The 20,665-nt window shown below is 47.7% G+C and overlaps 1 protein-coding gene across 1 annotated transcript; it reads right to left on the bottom strand.

Moving 5' to 3' along the window:
- Positions 1–16,466: 16,466 nt before the first annotated feature.
- Positions 16,467–19,687, bottom strand: RPS17 (ribosomal protein S17). The gene is made up of 5 exons (XM_058736462.1): positions 19,554–19,687; positions 19,112–19,263; positions 18,496–18,601; positions 17,893–17,958; positions 16,467–16,591 (listed from the first exon to the last, which is right to left on the bottom strand). The coding sequence occupies exons 1-5, from the start codon at positions 19,554–19,556 to the stop codon at positions 16,511–16,513; spliced, it is 408 nt and encodes a 135-aa protein (XP_058592445.1). The 5' UTR covers positions 19,557–19,687; the 3' UTR covers positions 16,467–16,510.
- Between the last annotated feature and the right edge of the window lie 978 nt (positions 19,688–20,665).

Below are 20,665 nucleotides of genomic sequence, written 5' to 3'. Positions count from 1 at the left end.
GGGACTACATCGAAACAAGCAGCTTTTGCACAGTGAAAGAAACCATCAACAAAATGAAAACACAAACTACTGAATGGGAGAAGATACTTGCAAATGACGTGTCTGATAAGGGGTTAATATCCAATATATATAAAGAACTTCTACAACTCAGCACCAAAAAAAAAAAAAAAAATAGCCCACAAAAACACAAAAACAAAAAAAAACACCCAAAATAATCTGATTTAAAAATGGGCAGAGGAGGGGCACCTGAGTGGCTCAGTTGGTTAAGCGTCCAACTTCAGCTCAGGTCATGATCTCGCGGTTCATGAGTTCGAGCCCCACCTCGGGCTGTGTGCTGACAGCTCGGAGCCTGGAGCTGTTTCACATTCTGTGTCTCCTCCTCTCTCTCTCTTTGCCCCTCCCTGACTCTCACTCTCTCTCAAAAATAAACAAACATTAAAAAAAAAATTTTTTTTAATGGGCAGAGGACACGAACAGACGTTTTTCCAAAAAAGACATACAGATGGCCAATAGACACTTAAAGAGATGTTCATCATCACGGAGCATCAGGGAAATGCAAGTGAAATCCCCAGTGAGATATCACCTTATACCTGTCAGAATGGCTGGTTTCAAAAAGACAAGAAAAAAAGCGTTGGTGAGGATGTGGCAGAAAGGGAGCCCTTGTACACTATTGGTGGGAATGTTCACTGGAGCAGCCACTGTAGAAAACAGTGGTGAGCTTCCTCAGAAAATTAAAAATAGAACTAACATATAATCTGCTAATTCAATTACTGGGTATTTACCCAAAGAAGACAAAAACACGAATTCAAAAAGATCTATGCACCTCTCTGTTTACTGCAGCATTATTTACAGTAGCCAAGATATGGACGCAATCTAAGTGTCCATCAATAATTGAACGGATACAGAAAATGTGATGTGTATGTACAACGGAATATTACTCAGCCATAACGAGGTCTTGCCGTTTGTGACAACATGGATGGACCTAGAGGGTATTATGCTAAGTGAAATAAGTCAGGTAGAGAAAGACAAATGCCATATGATTTCACTTATATGTGGAATCTAAAGAAACAAAATAAATGAACAAAGGAAGGTTGCCAGAGGGAAGGGGGTAGGTGGATGGGGAAAATGGGGAAGGGGAAGAGGGAGGCCCAGCCTTCCAGTTATGGACTGAATAAATCACGGGATGAAAGGCACAGCACAGGGAATGCAGTCAATGGGACTGTCATAGTGCTTTCTGGTGACAGATGGGAGCTACCCTTGCCGTGGGCACAGCACACCAAGTAGAGTTGTGGAATCACTATGTTGTGCATCTGAAACTATACTTCAATAAATAGTAAATATGCATAGGGTTTTAGTGAAGATCAAATGAAATAACATGCAGGGACACCCGGGTGGCTCAGTCAGGTAAGTGCCTGACTTCTGCTCAGGTCATGATCCCACGGCTCTTGAGTTCGAGTCCCATATCAGGCTCTGGGCAAACAGCGTGGAGCCCACTTTGGATCGATTCCTCTGTCGCCCTCTCTCTCTGCCCTTCCCCAGCTTGTGCTCTCAATCTCTCTCTCTCAAAAGTAAACAAACATTTTTAAAAAATGAAATAACATGCAGAGATCACGTACTAGCATGCCCAGCACACAGTATGTGCTCAATAAATACACGCTCCTGCTCATCATTGAGACTATTCCCAGTGCCTAGTACTTAAGACACATCATTTGAATGAATCATCACAGCTTTAGGTACCATGAAAACACCTTCTTCTGAGAGACCAGCCTTTGGCTGATTCATGAAGAGCCCCCAGGCAGACCCAAAGTCTGACCCGTGAAGTCAGAAATCACTGAGAAAATGGCCTTTGACTCGGTCTTCTCATAAATATCCAGGAATGTGCTAGAGGTTCTGGAGTGAAAGAGATCCCAGGAGGGGAGCAGGCAGCCGAGTGGAGCTTCCTTCATCAGGCACCTGAGCGCCCTGGCTGCTCTCGCTCTCCCATCCCACAGGACACTCCTGCTTTTATGACCACCTTATAGCTTTCTGAAGATACTGTCAGAGCTGATGCAGGTGAAAACAACACAATTTTGCAAGATTCAGAGATGGCATGAGGCCTTTGTTGCACAGGAAGATCATGGGGTTCAAGGACAGTAGGCAGAAAGGAGCACTTGACAAGGGTCCCATCAACCCAAAGAAAACACTGCACCCTAGAAGATAGAATTTAAAAAAAAAAAAAAGCAAAAGCAGTTACTCTCCTCTTCCAAATGAGAACTTGTTGGCTCTAATGAACAGAAAAAGAAAAGTAAATCTGTTTTGAGCTAACCCAATAGGTTACATGTCATTATTTGATTATTCATACGAAATGAAGAACCTCTAACTTCTATTACAAAAGTATTCACTGTATTTAAGTTGTATTTAAAATGTTTAGGTCCTAAAACATAAAGAATCCCCCAGAGATTTTCAACGGAAAATAAAATTATTAAAATAAACAAAAGAAAAAGAAACAAAAAAGAATTAAAAAGGCTTGAGTGGTTAATTGGTTGAGAAACATGAATCTACTCAATAAATTCCATATAAGATAGAATAAAACAGACCCACACTGAGACACACATTTTTTTCTTTTTTGAGAGAGAGAGAGAGAGAGAGAGAGAGAGAGAGAGAGAGAGAGAGAGAGAACAAACCCCAAGCAAGCTCTGTGCCTTCAGCACAGAGCCAGGTGCGGGGCTCAATCCCACAACCTGAGCTGAAATCAAGAGTTAGATGCTCAACCAATCGAGCCACCCAGGCTCCCCACACTCTGAGACACATCCTAATCAAACCGCTGCAAGCCAAAGACAGAAAAAAATCTTAAAAGCAGCAAGAAAGGGACTCATTACATACAAGGGATCCTCAGTGAGATCAGCAGACAATGAGAGAGGAGTTAAGAGGGCGGAATAGTATGGGGACCTTGAGCTTGTCTTGTCCCTAAAACACGGCTAGCTCAGTATCAAACCATTTTGAAACTGATCTGAGGATAACGCAGAAATCCGCACAGCCTGAGCCACAGAACTTGTCAGGCACACGGTGCGGAGAGGTGAACTGGGGGAGAGAAAAGCCGCAGAGCCCCGGAGGGTAGGGAACCATTTTCGGAAGAGAGAGAGAGAGAGAGAGAGAGAGAGAGAGAGAGAGAGAGAGAGAGGGAGAGAGAGAGAGAGAAAGGGGACAGTGCAGCACATCAGGATCACGCAAGAAAAGCACCTCCCCCCAAAAGTAGCTGCAGAGAGAGAGGAAGAGAAAGAGAGAGAGGAAGAGAAAAAACACAGGGGACTGGACCAAAAAAAATCTGTTCCCCAAAACTACTGACGGGGAGAAAGAAGAGGGTTTCAATACCACTAGGTTCTATGAACAGTGGAGCAGAATCTGAATGTTCAGAGCTCAGTGCTGATGGTGCTTGGTTAGGTAGCAGGGTGAATCCCCAGGAGCCGGCAGCGGGGTGTGAAGGGTCTGTGTGCCACACGGGAGAAGCGGTTCCCCTGCTTGGAGCGCATCTGGTAGAGGCCATATGGCCTCCCCATGGTCAAAGGTCCCAGTGGACCTGGGAGAGTGGCCACATCTACTGATATTGGGACAAAGATGCCAGAGTGCGGCAAAATCTGGTGCCAGCTGTGTGTTGCTATTTACCATAAACTCTGCTGCTGTGTGATCAAGCAAACATTTTCTGAGACAAGCTGGCACCCGGCCAATGCTTGGGAAGACCCTCCTCCAGGGAGTCAGCACGGGTCCAAGCCGCAGAGGTCTCTGAAGTGAGGGGTTTTGACACATAGCCCACCTGAGATAAAACTCTGGAGGGAGGCATCACCTGGCAGGCACACAGCTTAGACACAGACAGGGTAAAGGTAGGGAGCAGACAGAGCCTGAGACAAAGGAGGGGTGCATGACCACGTGTCTGTGAGGGTGTGAAATTCTCGCTCCAGAGACTAGAGGGCTAGACAAGGGCACCTTCACCTCTAGCACACGTGCATGCGTTCGCGCGCACGCGCGCGCGTGCACACACACACACACACACACACACACACACACACACACACTTGACCCCCCACTAAGCTAAGCAGCGCCACCAAGTGGAGAACGGAACTATTACACCAAGCCTCGCCCACCTGTGCCCTCTGGGCTCATCACCCAGAAGACCAGCGCAAAACCACTGAGCAATTCTCCACTTCTCTGTACGTAACAAGTGGGTGTCATACAATTTAGTTCAATCCTGACACTAACTACCCAGAGTTGACAGAGACATCACAGGTTACGAGCTCTTTCCCACAAGGCTCGCCCTACTTCAAACAGCAATCACAAGCAGTGGGTCCCCAGGTTACCCACACTTTTGTCTAACTTGGCTATGAACTGGGGCTTCCCATGATCCCTTTCTTGGGTTCCAAAATTTGCTATAGTGGTTCATATAACTCAGGAAAAAACTCTACAATAACTAGTTTATGATAAAGGATACAAATGAGGGGCACCTGGGTGGCTCAGTCGGTTAAGCATCCGACTTTGGCTCAGGTCATGATCTCATAGTTCATGGGTTCAAGCCCTGTGTCGAGCCCTCTGCTGTCAGTGCAAAGCCTGCTTCGGATCCTCTGTCCTCCCCTCTCACTCTGCCCCTCCCCTGCACTCTCTCTCTCTCAAAAATAAACATTTTTAAAAAATAAAAATAAAGGACACAAATGAACAGGCAGATGAAGAGGTACATAGGGTGAGGTCTGAGAGGGTCCTGAGTAGAGGAGTTTCTGTCTCAGAGTTGGGGACGTGTCACTCTTCCTTGCCCGTGGCCACCAACCCAGAAGCTCTTCTGACCATGTCACTTAGTTTTTATGGAGGATCAGTTATGTAGGCACGACTGATCAGATCAAATCATTGACTGTTGGTAACGCAATCTCCAGCCCCTCTCCCCTCCCCAGTGATCAGGGGGTAGGGCCGAATGCTCCAACTTTCTAGTCACATGATGCGTTCCTCAAGCAACCAGCCCCCACACTATCTACAAGCCCAAGAGTGACCTCATTAGCATAAATTCAGGTATGGTTAAAAGAGACCTATAATGAATGACAAAAGATGGTCCTCCACCACTACCACTCAGGGAATTTCAAGCATTTTAGAACCCTTTGTGCCAAGAACTGGGGACAAAAACCAAATACATATTTCTTATTACATCATAGTATCACAACCTACAAGAATAAAATACCCAGGAATAAATTTAGCCAATGAGTGAAAGACTTGTTGCCTGAAAACTAAAAACAGTTCTGAAAAAAATTAAAGAACACCTAAATAAATGGAAAGATATCCCAGGCTCATAGATTGGAAGACTTGATGTCAGTGCTACCCAAAGCCATCTACAAATTCAGTGCAACTCCTATCAAAATTCCAATGGTCTTTTTTGCAGAAAAAGAAAAGCTGGTAATCAAAATCATACGGAATTGCATGCAGTCCGTGTCCTGGGCTCAACTGTGTTCCCCTAAATTCATATGGTGAAGTCCTAAACCCCAGTACCTCAAAATGTGACTATATTTGGACACAGGGTCTTTAAAAATGGGATTACGGGGCACCTGGGTGGCTCAGTCAGTTGCGTGTCTGACTTGATTTCGGCTCAGATCATGATTTCGCAGATCGTGAGTTCAAGCCCCAAGTTGGGCTCTGTGCACAGCTTGGACCCTGCTTGGGATTCTCTCTCTCCCTCTCTCTCTCTCTGCCCCTTCTCTTCTTGTGCTCTCTCTCTCTCTCTTTCAAAATAAATAAACTTTGAAAAAAATTTTTAGTTTTTTTTTTTTTTTTTTTTTTTTTTAATAAAATGGTGATCAGGGCACCTGGGTGGCTCGGTCGGTTGAGCGTCCTGATCAATGCTCAGGTTGATTTCGGCTCAGGTCATGATCTCACGGTTTGTGGGTTCAAGCCCCATATCGGGCTCTGTGCTGGCAGTATGGAGCCTGCTTGGGATTCTCTCTCTCTGTCTCTCTGTCTCTCTCTCTCTCTCTTCCTCTCTCTGTCCTTTCCCTGCTCACTCGCTTGCGCTCTCTCAAAATAATACTTAAAAATTTAAAAATTTCTTTAAAAAAATAAAATACAATAATAAAAAGGTGATTAAATTACAGTGAGGCCATTAAGGTAGGTCCTAGTCTACTGTGACTGGTGTCCTTACAAGAAGAGATTTGGACACATGGGAGGACATCAGGGATGCACATGCCCGGACGGTCATCTGCAAGCCAAGGAGAGAGGCTTCAGGAGAAACCAAACCTGCCAACACTTTGATCTCAGACTTCTAGCCTCCAGAAGTGTAACGCCGTAAGTATCTGTTTAATCCATCCAGTCTTTTGGTATTTTGTTTTGTTTGGGTTTTTTTAATAAAAATTTTTAAGTGTTTATTTTTGAGAAAGAGAGAGACAGAGCATGAGTGGTGGAGGGGCAGAGAGAGGGAGACACAGAATCCAAAGCAGGCTCCAGGCTCTGAGCTGTCAGCACAGAGCCCGACGCGGGGCTTGAACCCACAAACTGTGAGATCATGACCTGAACTAAAGTCAGACACTTAGTCAACTAAGCCACCCAGGTGCCCCCTTTGGTATTATCTTATAGCCATCCTAGCAAAGTAATACAACCCAAGTAGCCAAAACAACAAAAAACAAAAGTGAAAAAGAACAAAGCTGGACGACTCATACCTAAAAGCTTACTACAAATCTACAGTAATCAAAATACTGTGGTGCTGGCATATAGACTTATAGACCAATGGAATAGAACTGGGAGTTCCAAAATAAACCCATACATTTACGGCCAAAGGATTTTTTAAGGTTTATTTATTTTGAGAGAGTGAACAAGGGACGGGCAGAGAGAGACAGGGAGAGAGAGAATCCCAAGCACACCCTGCACTGTCAGCGCAGAGCCCAATGTGTGTACACACACACACACACACACACACACACACACACACACAGGAATATTATGCAGGCATAAAAAAGAATGAAATCTTGCCATTTCCAATGACATGGGTAGAGCCTGGGAGTATAATGCTAAGTGAAATCAGTCAGAGAAAGACAAATACCATACGATTTGATTCAGATGTGGAATTTAGGAAACAAACAAGCAAAGGGAAAAAAAAAAAAGAGAGACAAACCAAGAAACATACATATATATATATATATATATTTTTTTTTTTTTTTGAAACATACTCTTAACTGCAGAGAACAAACAGACGGTTTCCAGAGGAGGGGGCACTGGGGAGATGGGGTAAGTAGTTGATGGGGATTAAGGAGTGTATTTGTCATGATGGGCACAGGGTGATGTGTGGATGTGGAATCGCTATATCATACACCTGAATCGAATATAAACTGTATACTTAACTAACTAGAATTTATTTTTATTATTTTTTTATTAAATATAATTTATTGTCAAACTGGTTTCAATACAACACCCAGTGCTCATCCCAACAGGTGCCCTCCTCCATGCCCATCACCCACTTTCCTCTCTAACTAGAATTAAAAAAAAAAAAAAAAAAAAAAAAAAAAACCTTAAAAAAAGAAAAAGAAACAACCTGCCAAGAGGCTTTCCTAATTGAGGATTCACTCCTTTTGGTAGGTTCCTACTTATCTGGTTGGGGATAAAAGTCAACGAGTCTGTGATCAGGAACCTCTCCTTAATTATTACCACTATCTTCTTAAGTAGGCTTCACGCCCAGCGTGGAGCCCAGTGTGGGGCTTGAAACTCACAACCCTGAGATCAAGACCTGAGCTGAGATCAAGAGTTAGATGCTTAACCACACTGAGCCACCCAGGTGCCCCTCTCAATTCTTAAAGTTACTGCATAATCTGCTGCTAAAACAACAACTGCCCAAAGAAAATCCTTAAGACTCTCCGGCTAAAGCTGTTCCTGATAACAGAATAATTCTTGATCATCTTTTAGCAAAGCAGGGAGGTATCTGTGCTATGACCAACACCACGCCCTATACCTGGATTAATACTTCTGGGAAAGTTGAAACCCAATTATCTAAGATTATAAAACACGCCGCGTGGCTTAAAAAGGTGACTCCTTCCACACGGACTTTCTTTGACTTATTTGATTTTGATCGATTTGGGTCTTGGGGACCATGGGCTTCACAGTGCACTCCAAACACTGGAAATTACCTACCCACTTAGAGTAATAATAATCTCCCTGGTGTGTTATATTCTCTTAAAAACTTTAAATGATGTTTATAGCTACTAATGACCAAGCAAACAATCTCCCCAAGGCTGCAACGCCAGAAAAGGAACAAAGAAGACAGCTGACCTGAAGCTGAAACCTGTAAACATCACACAGCACAAGCGAAAACATCACCACCTGCGGCTACCACGCAAAACATCAACAAAACCTGCACGAATTACAGACCATTCAACACGTAGGCTGTGACCATGGAACGTAAGAAGGGAGAGAAAATTTATTTGCTCTCCCCTACAGTTATCATAATGAGCACAGAATGTCGTTGGCTGGGACCCCCTGCTCACTTGGGAGACTACAGCCAAGATCTTGGGGACACTTGGTAAAAGTCAGCAAAAGGAGGGGCGGGCGCCTGGGTGGCTCAGTTGGTTAAGAACCCAAACTCTTGGTTTCAGCTCAGGTCATCATCTCGTGGTTCGTGGGTTCGAGCTCCACACTGGGTTCTGCACTGACAGCGTGGAGTCTGCTTGAGATTCTCCCTCTCTCTCTGCCCCTCCCCTCTTGGGCTCTCTCTCTCTCTCAAAATAAATAGACTTTAAGAAAAAGAAGTCAGCAAAAGGCCCTGTCTACGTGGAGGCAGAGAACCTATGAACAAGCTCTATTAACCAATCCCTCTGTCATCATTCATTGTTTTAACACTTTAAATCCCTGATGATGGAGAGCCCCACTCCATTCCAAGACTGCCTTGCAACCACAAAAATGGTTTCAAAGCCAAAGATCTCTTCTACATCCATCCAGATAAACCCAAACGCCCTTCAATTTTATGGCTCTCTTAAACAAAACCCCAGGAAAATGTAACTGGTTATACCACAGTTTTCCCACATGACACGCCGAAGGCATGCTCGGTTTCCACTCTAATGTCAGCCCAAGCCACTGAACTCACAGTCTGCATGTTGGCAAAGGTAACAGGGCCGCCATTTACAAAGCCAGGGATGCCTTTGGAGCCTCCCACACTGTTGGCACAATCTGGAAATCCTGTGGATTCTTAACTTCTGTTCACACTACCATCACCGACAAGCATATAATTGTTACTCTTTTACAGTCTATTCGTCTCACCACCAAAGTCACTATTGTTCGCGGTCCAGCCCATACTAAGGAGACTGATGCCCTATCGCTGGAAACAGCAGGGCTGACAAGACTGGTAACATACAGCTGAAAATAGACCCACCTATCCTTTCTCTCCCCAATTTATAAACCTGCTTTATCCCTGTGTGATGTTACAGACTATCAGGCAAATATCCTGCAGTCTGAAAAAGACAAACTGATGTATAAAAGAGTGCCAAATGTTTACCAGACAGAAGGCACCCTGGGCCAAATGGACATCCTTACCCCCTTCCTTTCGGCCTTCCTGCTTGCTCTTACCTCCCATCAGATGGGACATATGTACAGACAAGAGAACATCAAAGAACCCAAATTCACCCTCGGAGGTTCCCCCTGGACCCAGCAGCACACTCCAAATGGATTTTATAGATTTACCACCAGCTTCAGGCTGTTTCTACAGTTGGGTCATTGTGTCGTTCGTGAATGGATAGAATGCTATCCAACTAGACATACAGACGCCACAACATCGGTAAAGGAATTATAACAGATTACTGTTTGTCCTGGCATTCCTTTGCAGAATAAATCATACCAAGTGCTCACTTCATTGCAGAAACAAACTACTTGCTTACAAAAACTCTGAGCTACTCATTACGATTTCATACCTCACACCATTCTCAATCATAAAGGCAAGCGGAATCTAAAAATTGATAGAAAAAAAAAAAGGGGGGGCTCTAGAAAAAGCTGTGAAGAAAGGGCTTGAATGACCAGAAGCATTACCTCTGTCCTCGATAAAAATCTAGAATCCTCTAAATAGCAGACGTGGATTAACCCCTTCCGAAATAGTTTTTCATCATCCTGTGCCTACTGGCATCTCTAAGGTTTCCGTTCCTAGACTGAGTGAACATTGTGGGGACATCAGTGAACAACTTAATGCTGTGACTAGCTCAATGCAAGAACTAACGAGTCAGCAGGTAAAAAAGACAGAAACTCCACTGACTGACCAGCCTTACTTTCCCTTCCAACCGGGAGACTGGATGTACACAAAGATTTTTTAGAAGCATGAAGTGTCATCTTATTGGGAAAGAACACACAAAATACTGCTAACCTGGGGCGCCTGAGGGGCTCAGTCGGTTGAGCGTCTGACTTCAGCTCAGGTCATGATCTCACGGTTTGTGGGTTCGAGCCCTGTGCCGGGCTCTGTGCTGACAGCCTGGAGCCTGCTTCGGATTCTGTGTGTGTGTGTGTGTGTGTGTCTCTCTCTCTGCCCCTCCCCTGCTCACGCTCTGTCTCTCTCTCTCAAAATAAATAAACGTCAAAAAAAATTTTTTTTAAATATACTGCAAACCTACAGTGCCATCAAAATTAAACAAAAATTCTCCGGGATTCGTGTGAGCCACACCAAGCGAGACCCAGATCATTCTTCCCAACACAATGAGATGACCTCAAAATAAGGATTTCCAGAGCCGATTTCCAGGTTCTGGAAGCAGACAGCACCACCAAGTGCACACATCCCAAAATCACATCTCAGAAACTTTCACCTCCACCTATATTCTCCTCCCTTAAAAGGTCTCTTTGCCCTACGTGAAAAAAAAAACAAAACAAACAATCATCGAATTCAACTTCACGTTCTCATTGTTTATTCAAAGACAGGACGTTGCCTGTTGTCTCAGTCTACCCTATTTACCCCGCGACCCTCCACAACGAGCTGTTTTCGAGCTGTACCTCACTCCTGGTAAGCCTGTTTTCTCAACAAGTCACACACAAATCCAACATTCCTTCACACCAATTTTTAAAACCCTTGGCCACACTCACTAATCAGTCGGATGGCTGGTTAGGCCAACGCCGAAATAGCATTACAGGACCTGAACTACGGTTTTCATTGCTGCCGACACGGGCACTTGGCAGGGAAACGAGAGCCGGATAAAAGTATACGATACCCATGACCAGAACAACAGTATCACTCTTCTTCTCCTTGTTGCGACTTAACTGGGCTCAGAAAAACCTCTCTGGAGACTCAAGGGCTGTCCCTTGCTCAGATAAAGGTACCGGAAGGAAACAGACCTAGCTCTCTTTAGACACAACTAGGTGACACGCCAAAACACTGCAGACCAGCACTGTGGTTTGCTTCTGCAGTGGCACCGTCTAGCCCCTCACGAGTCGTCAGTGCTTGAAGTACAGCCTTTTAAGGCACAAACATTTACCAAATTATCCAATGTTTCGGCTGGTTCACAGGCCATCCTCGAAAACAAAAACCAGCAACAAAGAAACGTGGATGGACCATGCTTGCTTAGTACAATAAGCCAGTCACAAAAAAAGACAAATACTGTATGAATCCACTTGTGTCAGGAATAGGCAATTCCTGTGCCTGGAATAGGCAAATTCATAGAGACAGAAAGCAAAATAAAGGTCACCAGGGGCTGGGATGAGGGAAATAGGGAGTTACCATATAATGGGTTGGAGACTATGAAAAAGTCTTGGAAACGATAATGGTAGCTGTAACACGGCCAACATATTTAGCCACCGATGCGTACACTTACAAGTGGTTAAAATGATAAATATTACGCCATGTGTTATCACAATTAAATACAAAATTCATGGAACTGATGGTTAAGTCTATGAGAGCAAATGAAATTTATTGATAACAGATTTAGATATGTTCTGCAAAACACATACTGATGAATAACATACTGAATAGGTTTTAAACATTTTACAATTTTGCAAGCTTTGCAAGTTGTCCAAAGTAGCCTTTTTCTGCTCCACGTAGATTTCCACAACCAACAGCTGTAACACTAGCTCAGTTGATTCCCACTTCACGTTATACTGAATTAGTTATTCCTCGTCCTTAAAAATATTCTCCCCTGTAGTCATTCTAAGCCAAATCTTCACAGAGGCTAATACCTCCGGCTCTTCAAACTTAGCATCACCTCTTGCATAAACACCTGAGCGGTATTGATAACATTTTTCTGATTCGTCAAGAGCCAAGGAAAACCATTCAAAAGCATTTGCCTAGTTTTTAAATTTTCTATTGCTGTCGCTCCCAGTGTTCTCACCTCTTCAAGCTGCCATTTGCATTCAAAGGCTAGTAGTCCTAAAAAATAACTATGTTCCCCAGATATATTTCTTCCAGGGAAATTAACTCACCATTGAATAAACTGCTTTCCTTGCTTGGTTCACGAATAAGCTACTCACATCTTGAAAAGTACAACATTCAAAGCTCAGTTTTCTCAATTTTTTTTTTATTTAATAAACTGTTTTTAATGTTTTTATTTTATTTTTTGAGAGGCAGAAAGAGAGAGAGAGCATGATCAGGGGAGGGGCAGAGAGAGAGGAAGACACAGAAACCGAAGCAGGCTCCTGGCTCTGAGCCGTCAGCACAAAGCCTGACGGGGGCTCGAACTCACAGACCGTGAGATCTTGACCTGAGCTGAAGTCGGACGCTTAACCGACCGAGCCACCCAGGCGCCCCTCATTTTTCTGAACGTTGAGTATGCACTAATAATTTTTACAAAATAAAGTGTCACGATATGGTGATAGGTGTGACCCTCAAAACACTATTGCGTTATAAGTGTGTGACTGCAATGTATGGTGCAAAGTGTTGGGTGCCCCATACTGTCTGTGTCACATTGGTTTAAACTCAGCCATTGTATTAGGGAATCGGCCGTATACAATATGTAAATGAACATGGCTGTATCTCAATAAAACGTTACCGGACGTTGGGACATTTATGTGAATTTCATATAGGTTTCACAGCTCATATTATTCTCCTGTGGTAGTTGCTTTAAACCACTTAGAAATGTAAAAAGCATTCCTAACCATTCACGACTCTCATACAAACAGGCCCAGCCATGGTTTGCTGACCCCTGCAGTTGAAAAAGAGAAAATAAGCTTTGTTCACATCCCTCACGGTTGGGTTGTTTTCCCCACTATCTAGTGAGGAAAAGGAGGCAAACTCAAGTAAAGCAGAAAGAAGGGGAAACCTTCAAGTGCTGTTTTTTTGAAACTATCGATAAAAGAGCCAAACATCTGACAAGTTGAACTTCTCAAAGAAAGAAAGCACAGTATTGAAAACGGTCAAGAATAAACGGGGAGTTTTTCTCATTTCAACACAGTTACGGACCGTCCTGGTAAAGCTGACAGAGATCGTAGAGAACAAGGATGTTTGGTTGGAGAGGGGAATTTTGTGTTTCGGTGCAAGGCTCCGCATTGTTAGGAAGCAACAACCCTCTGGGTTCTACTGGGATTCCAGAGACGCTGTCCGTGCCCACCTCCACCTGCCCTGCAGCCGACTCACAGCTCTGTAAGTTGCCAATACCTGATGGCAAGCAAACAGTCCTGAGCTGTAGATGTGCACATAAATAAGTTCTGTTGGCTAGAGAGTCGGTTGATTTACTTCCCGACTGCGGAGAAAATCAGTTTCGCGTCCATTTACAAAGTCATTTCAACATTCGACCCCACAGTTGTCGTTCTTTCTCCTTTGAACTAATAGTGACATGTTCTCAGTTCCCTCCCTGAGTAAACAACAACAAACAATGCTTATTATCTTGTGTTCATTTGGTATCTAACCGTATGAGAGTCATTTCACTTTGTGTGTGTTGAAAACTAACCTTTAACATAAATAACCAAGGACGATGTAGAACGAAAAGGAAAAAAGTACCTCCGTACGTTTCTGGAGCACTTTCCAATCTTTAAGGAGCAGAGCGTCCCTGGCGCAGAAGGCGGAAGGCTGCTCGGTCTGTCTAGGCCGAGCGCACTGCCCGACCCAGACCCGCAGCAGACGCGGTGCTAGAACGCGTAGAACGCGCGGCAGAACGCACCTGACACCTGCGCTGACCCGGCCAACACCTGCGTGACCCCGCCCATCTCCGGAAGCGCAAATCCCAGCCCCTGGGGGCGGGGCCTGACCCTCTGCCTCCATCAAGAGCCGCCAGGAGTGCGGATGAGCCCAGTCTTCGGCTAAAGATGCTAAGGCCCGGCGGAGCTCACCGGCACGGCTGAAGCATCCGGCAGCTTCTGCGAGCTGCCCGCTCCCAGCCTGAGGCCCGCACCCGCAGTGACCTAGTCCTGCTCGAAGCCCTGGGCCGCAGGGGCCGCACACAAATGAAGGAGCAATGACGCTGCCTCCCGGTGGGGGGTTAGCAAACGTCACAGCAAACTGCCCGGCTACTGGCTTCACCTTTTATTGGTTCTCTCAATCCTCCTTGCAGAGCGCCCAACCCTTTCCCCACCATTGACCAAACACCGAAGGGGTGGGTGAGGGAGGGGGCTTCAAGCGCGGTTGCATTTAGAAGCCAATAGGGGCGCCTGGGTGGCTCAGTCGGTTAGGCGACTTCTGCTCAGGTCACGATCTTGCCATGCCGAGCCCCCGCGTCGGGCTCTGTGCTGACAGCTCAGAGCCTGGAGCCTGTTTCAGATTCTGTGTCTCCCTCTCTCTGACCCTCCCCCGTTCATGCTGTCTCTCCCTGCCTCAAAAATAAATAAACGTTAAAAAAAAAAAATTTAGAAGTCAATAATATTTGCTAGGGACGCCCGACCCCACACCAGAAAATGGAAACAAGTTGGTTGTGAATAAATGAAAGCTTCCTTCTGGAATTAAAGTATCACTGATCTCCTCACAAGTTTATAAATTACAATGAGGAAGAGACAACTTCAGGATGGAGAAGTGACAGGTGCACCTTAACCCAAGGGCTCAACATAGACATCACCACAAATGTGAGGAGCGGAGATCCTGCCTCTTGCTGTGATGCGCCAAGAACACAGTATGAAGACTGGGGCCTTCCTACAGAAAAAACTAAATTAAATCTAATTATGAGGAAACACAAAACCATCCAAACTCAAGGACATTCTACAAAGTCAGACAATACTTTTACTCAAAAATGTCAGTCATGAAAGACACAGAAAGGTTAAAGGGACATGAACACTAGATGCAGGCAGTGATTCTGGGATGGATCCTGGAACAGGGGAAACGAATGAACTATAAAAAACATAATCTGGAAATGGACAAAAATGGACTATGGATTAACAGTAGTGTATCTGTCAACTTTCCTGATTTTGAAATGTACACTGGTTATAGAAGTGTCCTTGTTTCTAGAACTAGACACTGAAATATTTGGGTCAAAAGGGTATGCTTCTTTAGCTCAGTAGATTAAATGTACGTGTATGGGTGCCTGGGTGGCTTAGTCGGTTAGGCGACTGACTTCAGCTCAGGTCATAATCTCACTGAGAGTTCAAGCCCCACATAAGGCTCTGTGCTGACAGCTCAGAGCCTGGAGCCAGTTTCAGATTCTGTCTCCCTCTCTCTGCCCCTCCCCTGCTAGCACTCTGTCTCTCTCAAACATAAAAAAAAATTAAAAAAAAAAAAAAATGTATGTACACGCGCGCGCACGAGTATAAGGCAACTGGGGCAAAACGAACAATTGGTAGATCTGGGTAGGTGAAGTTCCTCGTACTATTTTTGCAAGCTTTCTGCAAGGCAAACTATCAAAATTGTTACACATTTTTACAATGCTTGCTGTAGCTATGGCCCCACAGAAGGGATGGGCAGGACCAGTGCAGAGCCAGGCTGGTCTGGTTTCTGCCACCTTGCAGACTGGGACACATGCATGTTTGCAAACATGCCCAACTTGCCGGGGACAAAAAAGCTGTCAAATGTGTGGATCACCAACTGAAGGGCTCCTTTCCCCCACTACTCAACAGGCACCAGCCCAGCCTAACGCTCCTCCCGCCCACCCTTTGATCCTAAGCTCAGAGCCACCTATCTGGGCTACAGCCAGCAGCTCCGCCTCCCTTTAAACCCATGCACCCCAGTGTCACTGACCCTCCTCCACCTCCACACACATTTGAACCAGGCAGACCCCACCCATCCAACCTCCTACCCACCAAGCCCAACCTTCAAACATGTGAGGAGTGTTACCCTTTCAAGACAGGTTCATTAGCCCAGATTGTGTGTACCCAGGAGAGGCCAAGGATCGAACCCCAGGGCAGACAGCGTGAGGAGAGGGAAAGCTTCTTCCTGAAGCCAAGGTTAGTGCTCAGGGCCTGCCAGGGCCAGGCAGGGTGGGGCTGGCAAGCAACGTGGCCATGGGGCTCAGCTCTCCAGGATGTCCGCCGTCCGTACGCCCACAGCCCAGAGGCCCCGTGCAGATGCTGCCACCGCAGAGTGGTCTTCAGGATTTCTGCCTTGAGAAAGACTCCTGCCCTCAGCGCTACTGGCACAGAACCCACATAGGACACAGGCAAGGTTACTGTCCAAGGTTTATTGAAGGTATTACAGCACAGCAAAGATTCAAACGGCTCCACGTGGTGTTTTGAAATTCATGCCAACTGTAGGCTGGGTGACCTGCAGGTTGGACAGACTGCCAAAGTCCTGGAAAACAACAAAGTGGGTTCAGTGTGGCCGTACTGCTGAGGTCTGTGATCGAAGTCCCAGTACCACCTCCAGGCCTGGCCTACTGGCCTCCACCAGCTTGGGGTCAGAAAGCCAACAGGGGCCTTCTACCCGCCCTAGAACAATGAACTCACAAGGGGGTCTAGCTGAGATCTGGAGGAACATGCACTCCCAACAGCCAGACGTCAGCGTGCTGTCCTGGACACTGTAGGATTTTTAGCAGCATCCCTGGCCTCTGCCCACTCATGTCTGCTAGCATCCCCTGGCTGTAGCAGCCAAGTGTGTCCAGACATTGCCAAACGTCCCGAGGGTCATCTTTTCCTTTGAGGATCACCGCCCTGGGCCACATACAGGGCCACACGCAAGTAGGAAGCTTCACTAATTCAAACAGTTGCCGAGAGCCAGCCACACACCTGGAACTTCATGTCCCGGTTCATCCTCAAAAACCAATTTTACAGAAAAAACTAAAAGGCTACATTCAGGATAGTAGTTATTTCTGGAGAAAATGGTCCACAGCAGACCTTAGCTATGCTTGTAACGTTTTTCTGAAACTGGGTGGTAGGTACGCAGTTCCTTCTGCTCACTACCTACCTTTCCAAATGTCTTACACATTTTGCGATCGTAAAAAAGAAAAAACGAAGTTGCTCTGAATCACTGTGTACTGGACTTTGAAGCCCAGATTACCCTCATCAAACCATAGAGAACTAAGAGAAGCCACACACAGGTATCTTAACTGCCACACGCATGCGCCTGGTAAGCATGTGCAGAGGAGACCACACTTCTTACGAGTGGCCAGCATACAGACACAGGAGGAATGACGTCCCCGAGGGAAAGCACGAAGTGTGAAGGGACAACCAGAGCTGGAACCAAGGGGCAAAGGGAAGGAGCGGCCAGAGACAAGAAGACAAGGAAAGAAGGGAGGAGGGGTGTCCTGGAAGCCATGGGAGAATGGCCACTGCCTTTGGGAGTTACCTTCCTGTGGAGTGCAATCTCCATCTTCACTAATAACCAGCGAACCCCATGTTGGAGGCGGTGTGTCTAGTGGTCGGAAGCGTAGATGGGATTCCCAACCCTCCACCCACTAGTGTTCAAGCTGCCATTTCCTCAAGTAGGAAACGCAAATAGCAGAATGGGTCTCTCAGGGCATGGGGAGGACAAAAGGAAATCATGTATGAAGGACGTTGAGAAGAACGCCTGGTTGCTAGGTCTTAACTTAAGCTTTCATGGAAAGCTACTGATGGTTCTCGAAATCCTATTTTAGAAACCCAGCGCACACTTACCAAAAGTTTCAACATCTCCTTAGTGTCAGGATCTACTTCAATGATCTCCTGATCCAGGGCTGAGACCTAGAAGTAACAAGGCAGGCCCCAAATATCAATGAGTGAGTTCTCTCTCACTTTCCCCACCTTTTCCCCAAGATTCTTAAATGGGGGGTGGGGGGTGGGAGGGGGAAGAAGGGAGGAGGGCATACCGCAAGGTATGCAGTGTGCTTAAGGATCCCAGCACCCAAGGATCAGTTCTCCTGGTTTTACCTTCGTTTACCCTCATGAACATCCAACCAGTTTTCAGTAAACCTCAACACTAGGTGCACACCTCCGGAATGTTACGCTAAAGCAAATACTCAAACCAGAAGAAACGGCGATCGGCAATCATTCAACACACACCATTAAGGGCTCTCACATGAAAAACCAGAGCGGACCCAAATGGTCCCAACAGGGCAGAACAAGGCTATGGCACATGGATTGTGGGCACCTAGAGCTGGTTGAGGGATAGATGGATAGAGGACCTCCTTTTTAAGACTATGTGGAGGTCCCTTGGCAAACCAGGCACCTGCTTATCTTTCAGGATGCGCCAGAGGCCCAAAAACGACCCAGGAAGTTTACCTCGGGTACATAATTATCCCTCCTTTCTCTCTCCTCTTCCTGCAGCTTGATGGAGATGCCTCTCACCGGGCCTCTCTGGATCCGCTTCATCAGATGTGTGACATAGCTGCAAAGTGGACAAGCCAGTGAGAACCCTGAGCGCGCACCCCGGGCCCCGCCGGTCCCGGCCGTCTGCGGAGAGACGCACAGCAGCTGCGGTTCCTGCTACGCCGGGAGAAGGGGCAGGACTCACCACCCTGAGAGCGAGCGCGGGCTCCGAGCGCGCACACCCAGCTCCGCCGCCTCGCACACACCCTTCTCGGCTCCCATTCTTTCCGAGCCACCCAATCCTCCAACTCCAGCTTTCTCGGCCGCCGCCCGCCTCCCTTTTCCTTCCTTCCGACTTCCAACGTCCTTGACCGGCGTGTAACCAGGTCAGGCCTCGCGGTGCGGAGCAGGATCTCCCGGGGGTTCTGCCTGGCCAGCCCCGTCCGGGAGGGCAGGCCCGCAGGAGAACCCGCCGCGTCGGTGACGCTCGTCCCGACGCCAACAGCAGGGCACCCGGCCCGCTCCCGAGTCGGAGCTCGGCGGACCCTGAGGCGCGGCTCCCCGTCCTCCACCAGGCCCGTCAACTCACCCTGCAATCTTGTTACGGAGCTTCTTGCTGGGAATAATGGCGATCTCCTCGCACACGCGCTTGTTGGTGTGGAAATCGTTGCCCAGGCGCGTGTAGTACTTCTCAATGATGACCCGGGCCGCCTTCTTCACGGTCTTGGTGCGGACGCGGCCCTGCGGGTTGGACAACACTGGGTCATTCGCGAGCCCGAGCAGCCCTCCGGGGAAAAGTGCGGCGTCCCGCTCCGACCGGAGCGGGGTTTGCGGGCTAGGGCTGAACCCCAGGGGAGAGGAGGGCCGGCCGGTCGGGAAGCGCTGGAGCGCGGGGCTCAGCGCGGAGGCCAGGGACCCGCGGAGGCCAGGACCTGGCGGGGTCCGGCGCCCGGCCTGGAGGGCTGGGGGCCGCGGAAAGCCGCGGATGGAGGACGATTGAGGGGGACGGGGTGTGGAGCCAAGCTACCTACCATGTTGGCGGGTACAGTAAAAGAGGAAACAGGAAGCAACAGAGAGGCCTATAAAGCGCCGGCCAGAAAGGCGCTTCCGCTTAACCTCGGACGCGCAGAGTCCTCCTCAGGAGCTCCACAGCGACTCCTAGCGGGGCGGGGCGGAAGTGCAGGCGGCCCAAACTTCAGCCGGTGGGCGGGACGAGCGTTTGGCCCGCCCTCTGCGGGCGCGACTTCCGCTCCCTGCCCTGCCCCGCCCCGCCCCGGTTTGTTCTGGGCTCCCTGCTTCTTGCTCGTCGGTTCTGGGACTGGATCGCCTTACTTGGCCTAGACTAGAAGGGGTGCGGGTCTTCTGCACACGCCAGCGAGACGGAGGGAGGCTTTAGCGTCCTGGGAACGGCGATTCGGGAGTGCGGAAAGGTAAGGAAGCAGGGACGGTGCCCCTCCCCTCCCAGGACCCTCAGCCGTCCCTAGGTCGGAGACGTGCGGGTTTAGCCTGGGGGCGGGGGCTGCACCTGGGAGAGGCCGAGCTCGTTTCTTCCAGGTCGTTGCCCAAGTGTCACCTTAGCATGGGCTTTCCTTCCAACCTAAAGTAGCACCAAAGCCTCTTAAAGCTACTGTAAGATTTAAGTCACCATGACAAGCGCTATTTCCTCAGCACAGGGCCATTTTGCTTAGCTAATTCCCAGCGCCCCGCAAGCTCTCAAATATGCGGAGGACCCAGCCCACCGGCGGTGCTGCCAGCCACCGAGGCACGTCCTCCAACCATCTGTCTTCAGGCTGTTCCTGCCGCACCCATTCCCAAACCAGGCCCTTCTGAAACCACCAGAGCAGACATCCCCCGGCTTTCCCTGCCCCCTCCTCTGGCTCTGCTCCCCCCAACTCTTGAGGCCAGCCCCAGGCCCCCACCTAAGGAAAGGCTGGGCTGGCCAGGTGGTATAAGGTAAAGGGCCTCAGGCTGGGCCCCCGCCTTCAACTCCCTGGTCACCTTGGCCAGTCCAGACCCTGGATGGATGGGAACGGAAGGCTATACAGGGCAGGAAGCTCTCTACCTGCACGTGGCACCTTTCTTATCCTGAGAAGAGGGGCACAGAGGGGCGAAGAGATGCCTCTATGCCAAATGGAATAGGACA

The sequence above is a fragment of the Neofelis nebulosa genome, chromosome 7 (genome assembly GCF_028018385.1).
Source record: "Neofelis nebulosa isolate mNeoNeb1 chromosome 7, mNeoNeb1.pri, whole genome shotgun sequence".
NCBI lineage: Eukaryota > Metazoa > Chordata > Mammalia > Carnivora > Felidae > Neofelis > Neofelis nebulosa.
The sequence above is the reverse complement of the archived record's forward strand: the minus strand, read 5'-3'. Positions and strand labels throughout refer to the sequence as shown.

Bases quoted from the DNA above. Each gene is read 5' to 3' on its own strand.
- RPS17 (XM_058736462.1), bottom strand. The intron at 18,602-19,111 runs GTGAGTTGACGG...TCCACTTTGCAG, and splicing joins CTCCGTAACAAGATTGCAGG to CTATGTCACACATCTGATGA. The intron at 17,959-18,495 runs GTAAACTTCCTG...TGTTACTTCTAG, and splicing joins GGGATAATTATGTACCCGAG to GTCTCAGCCCTGGATCAGGA.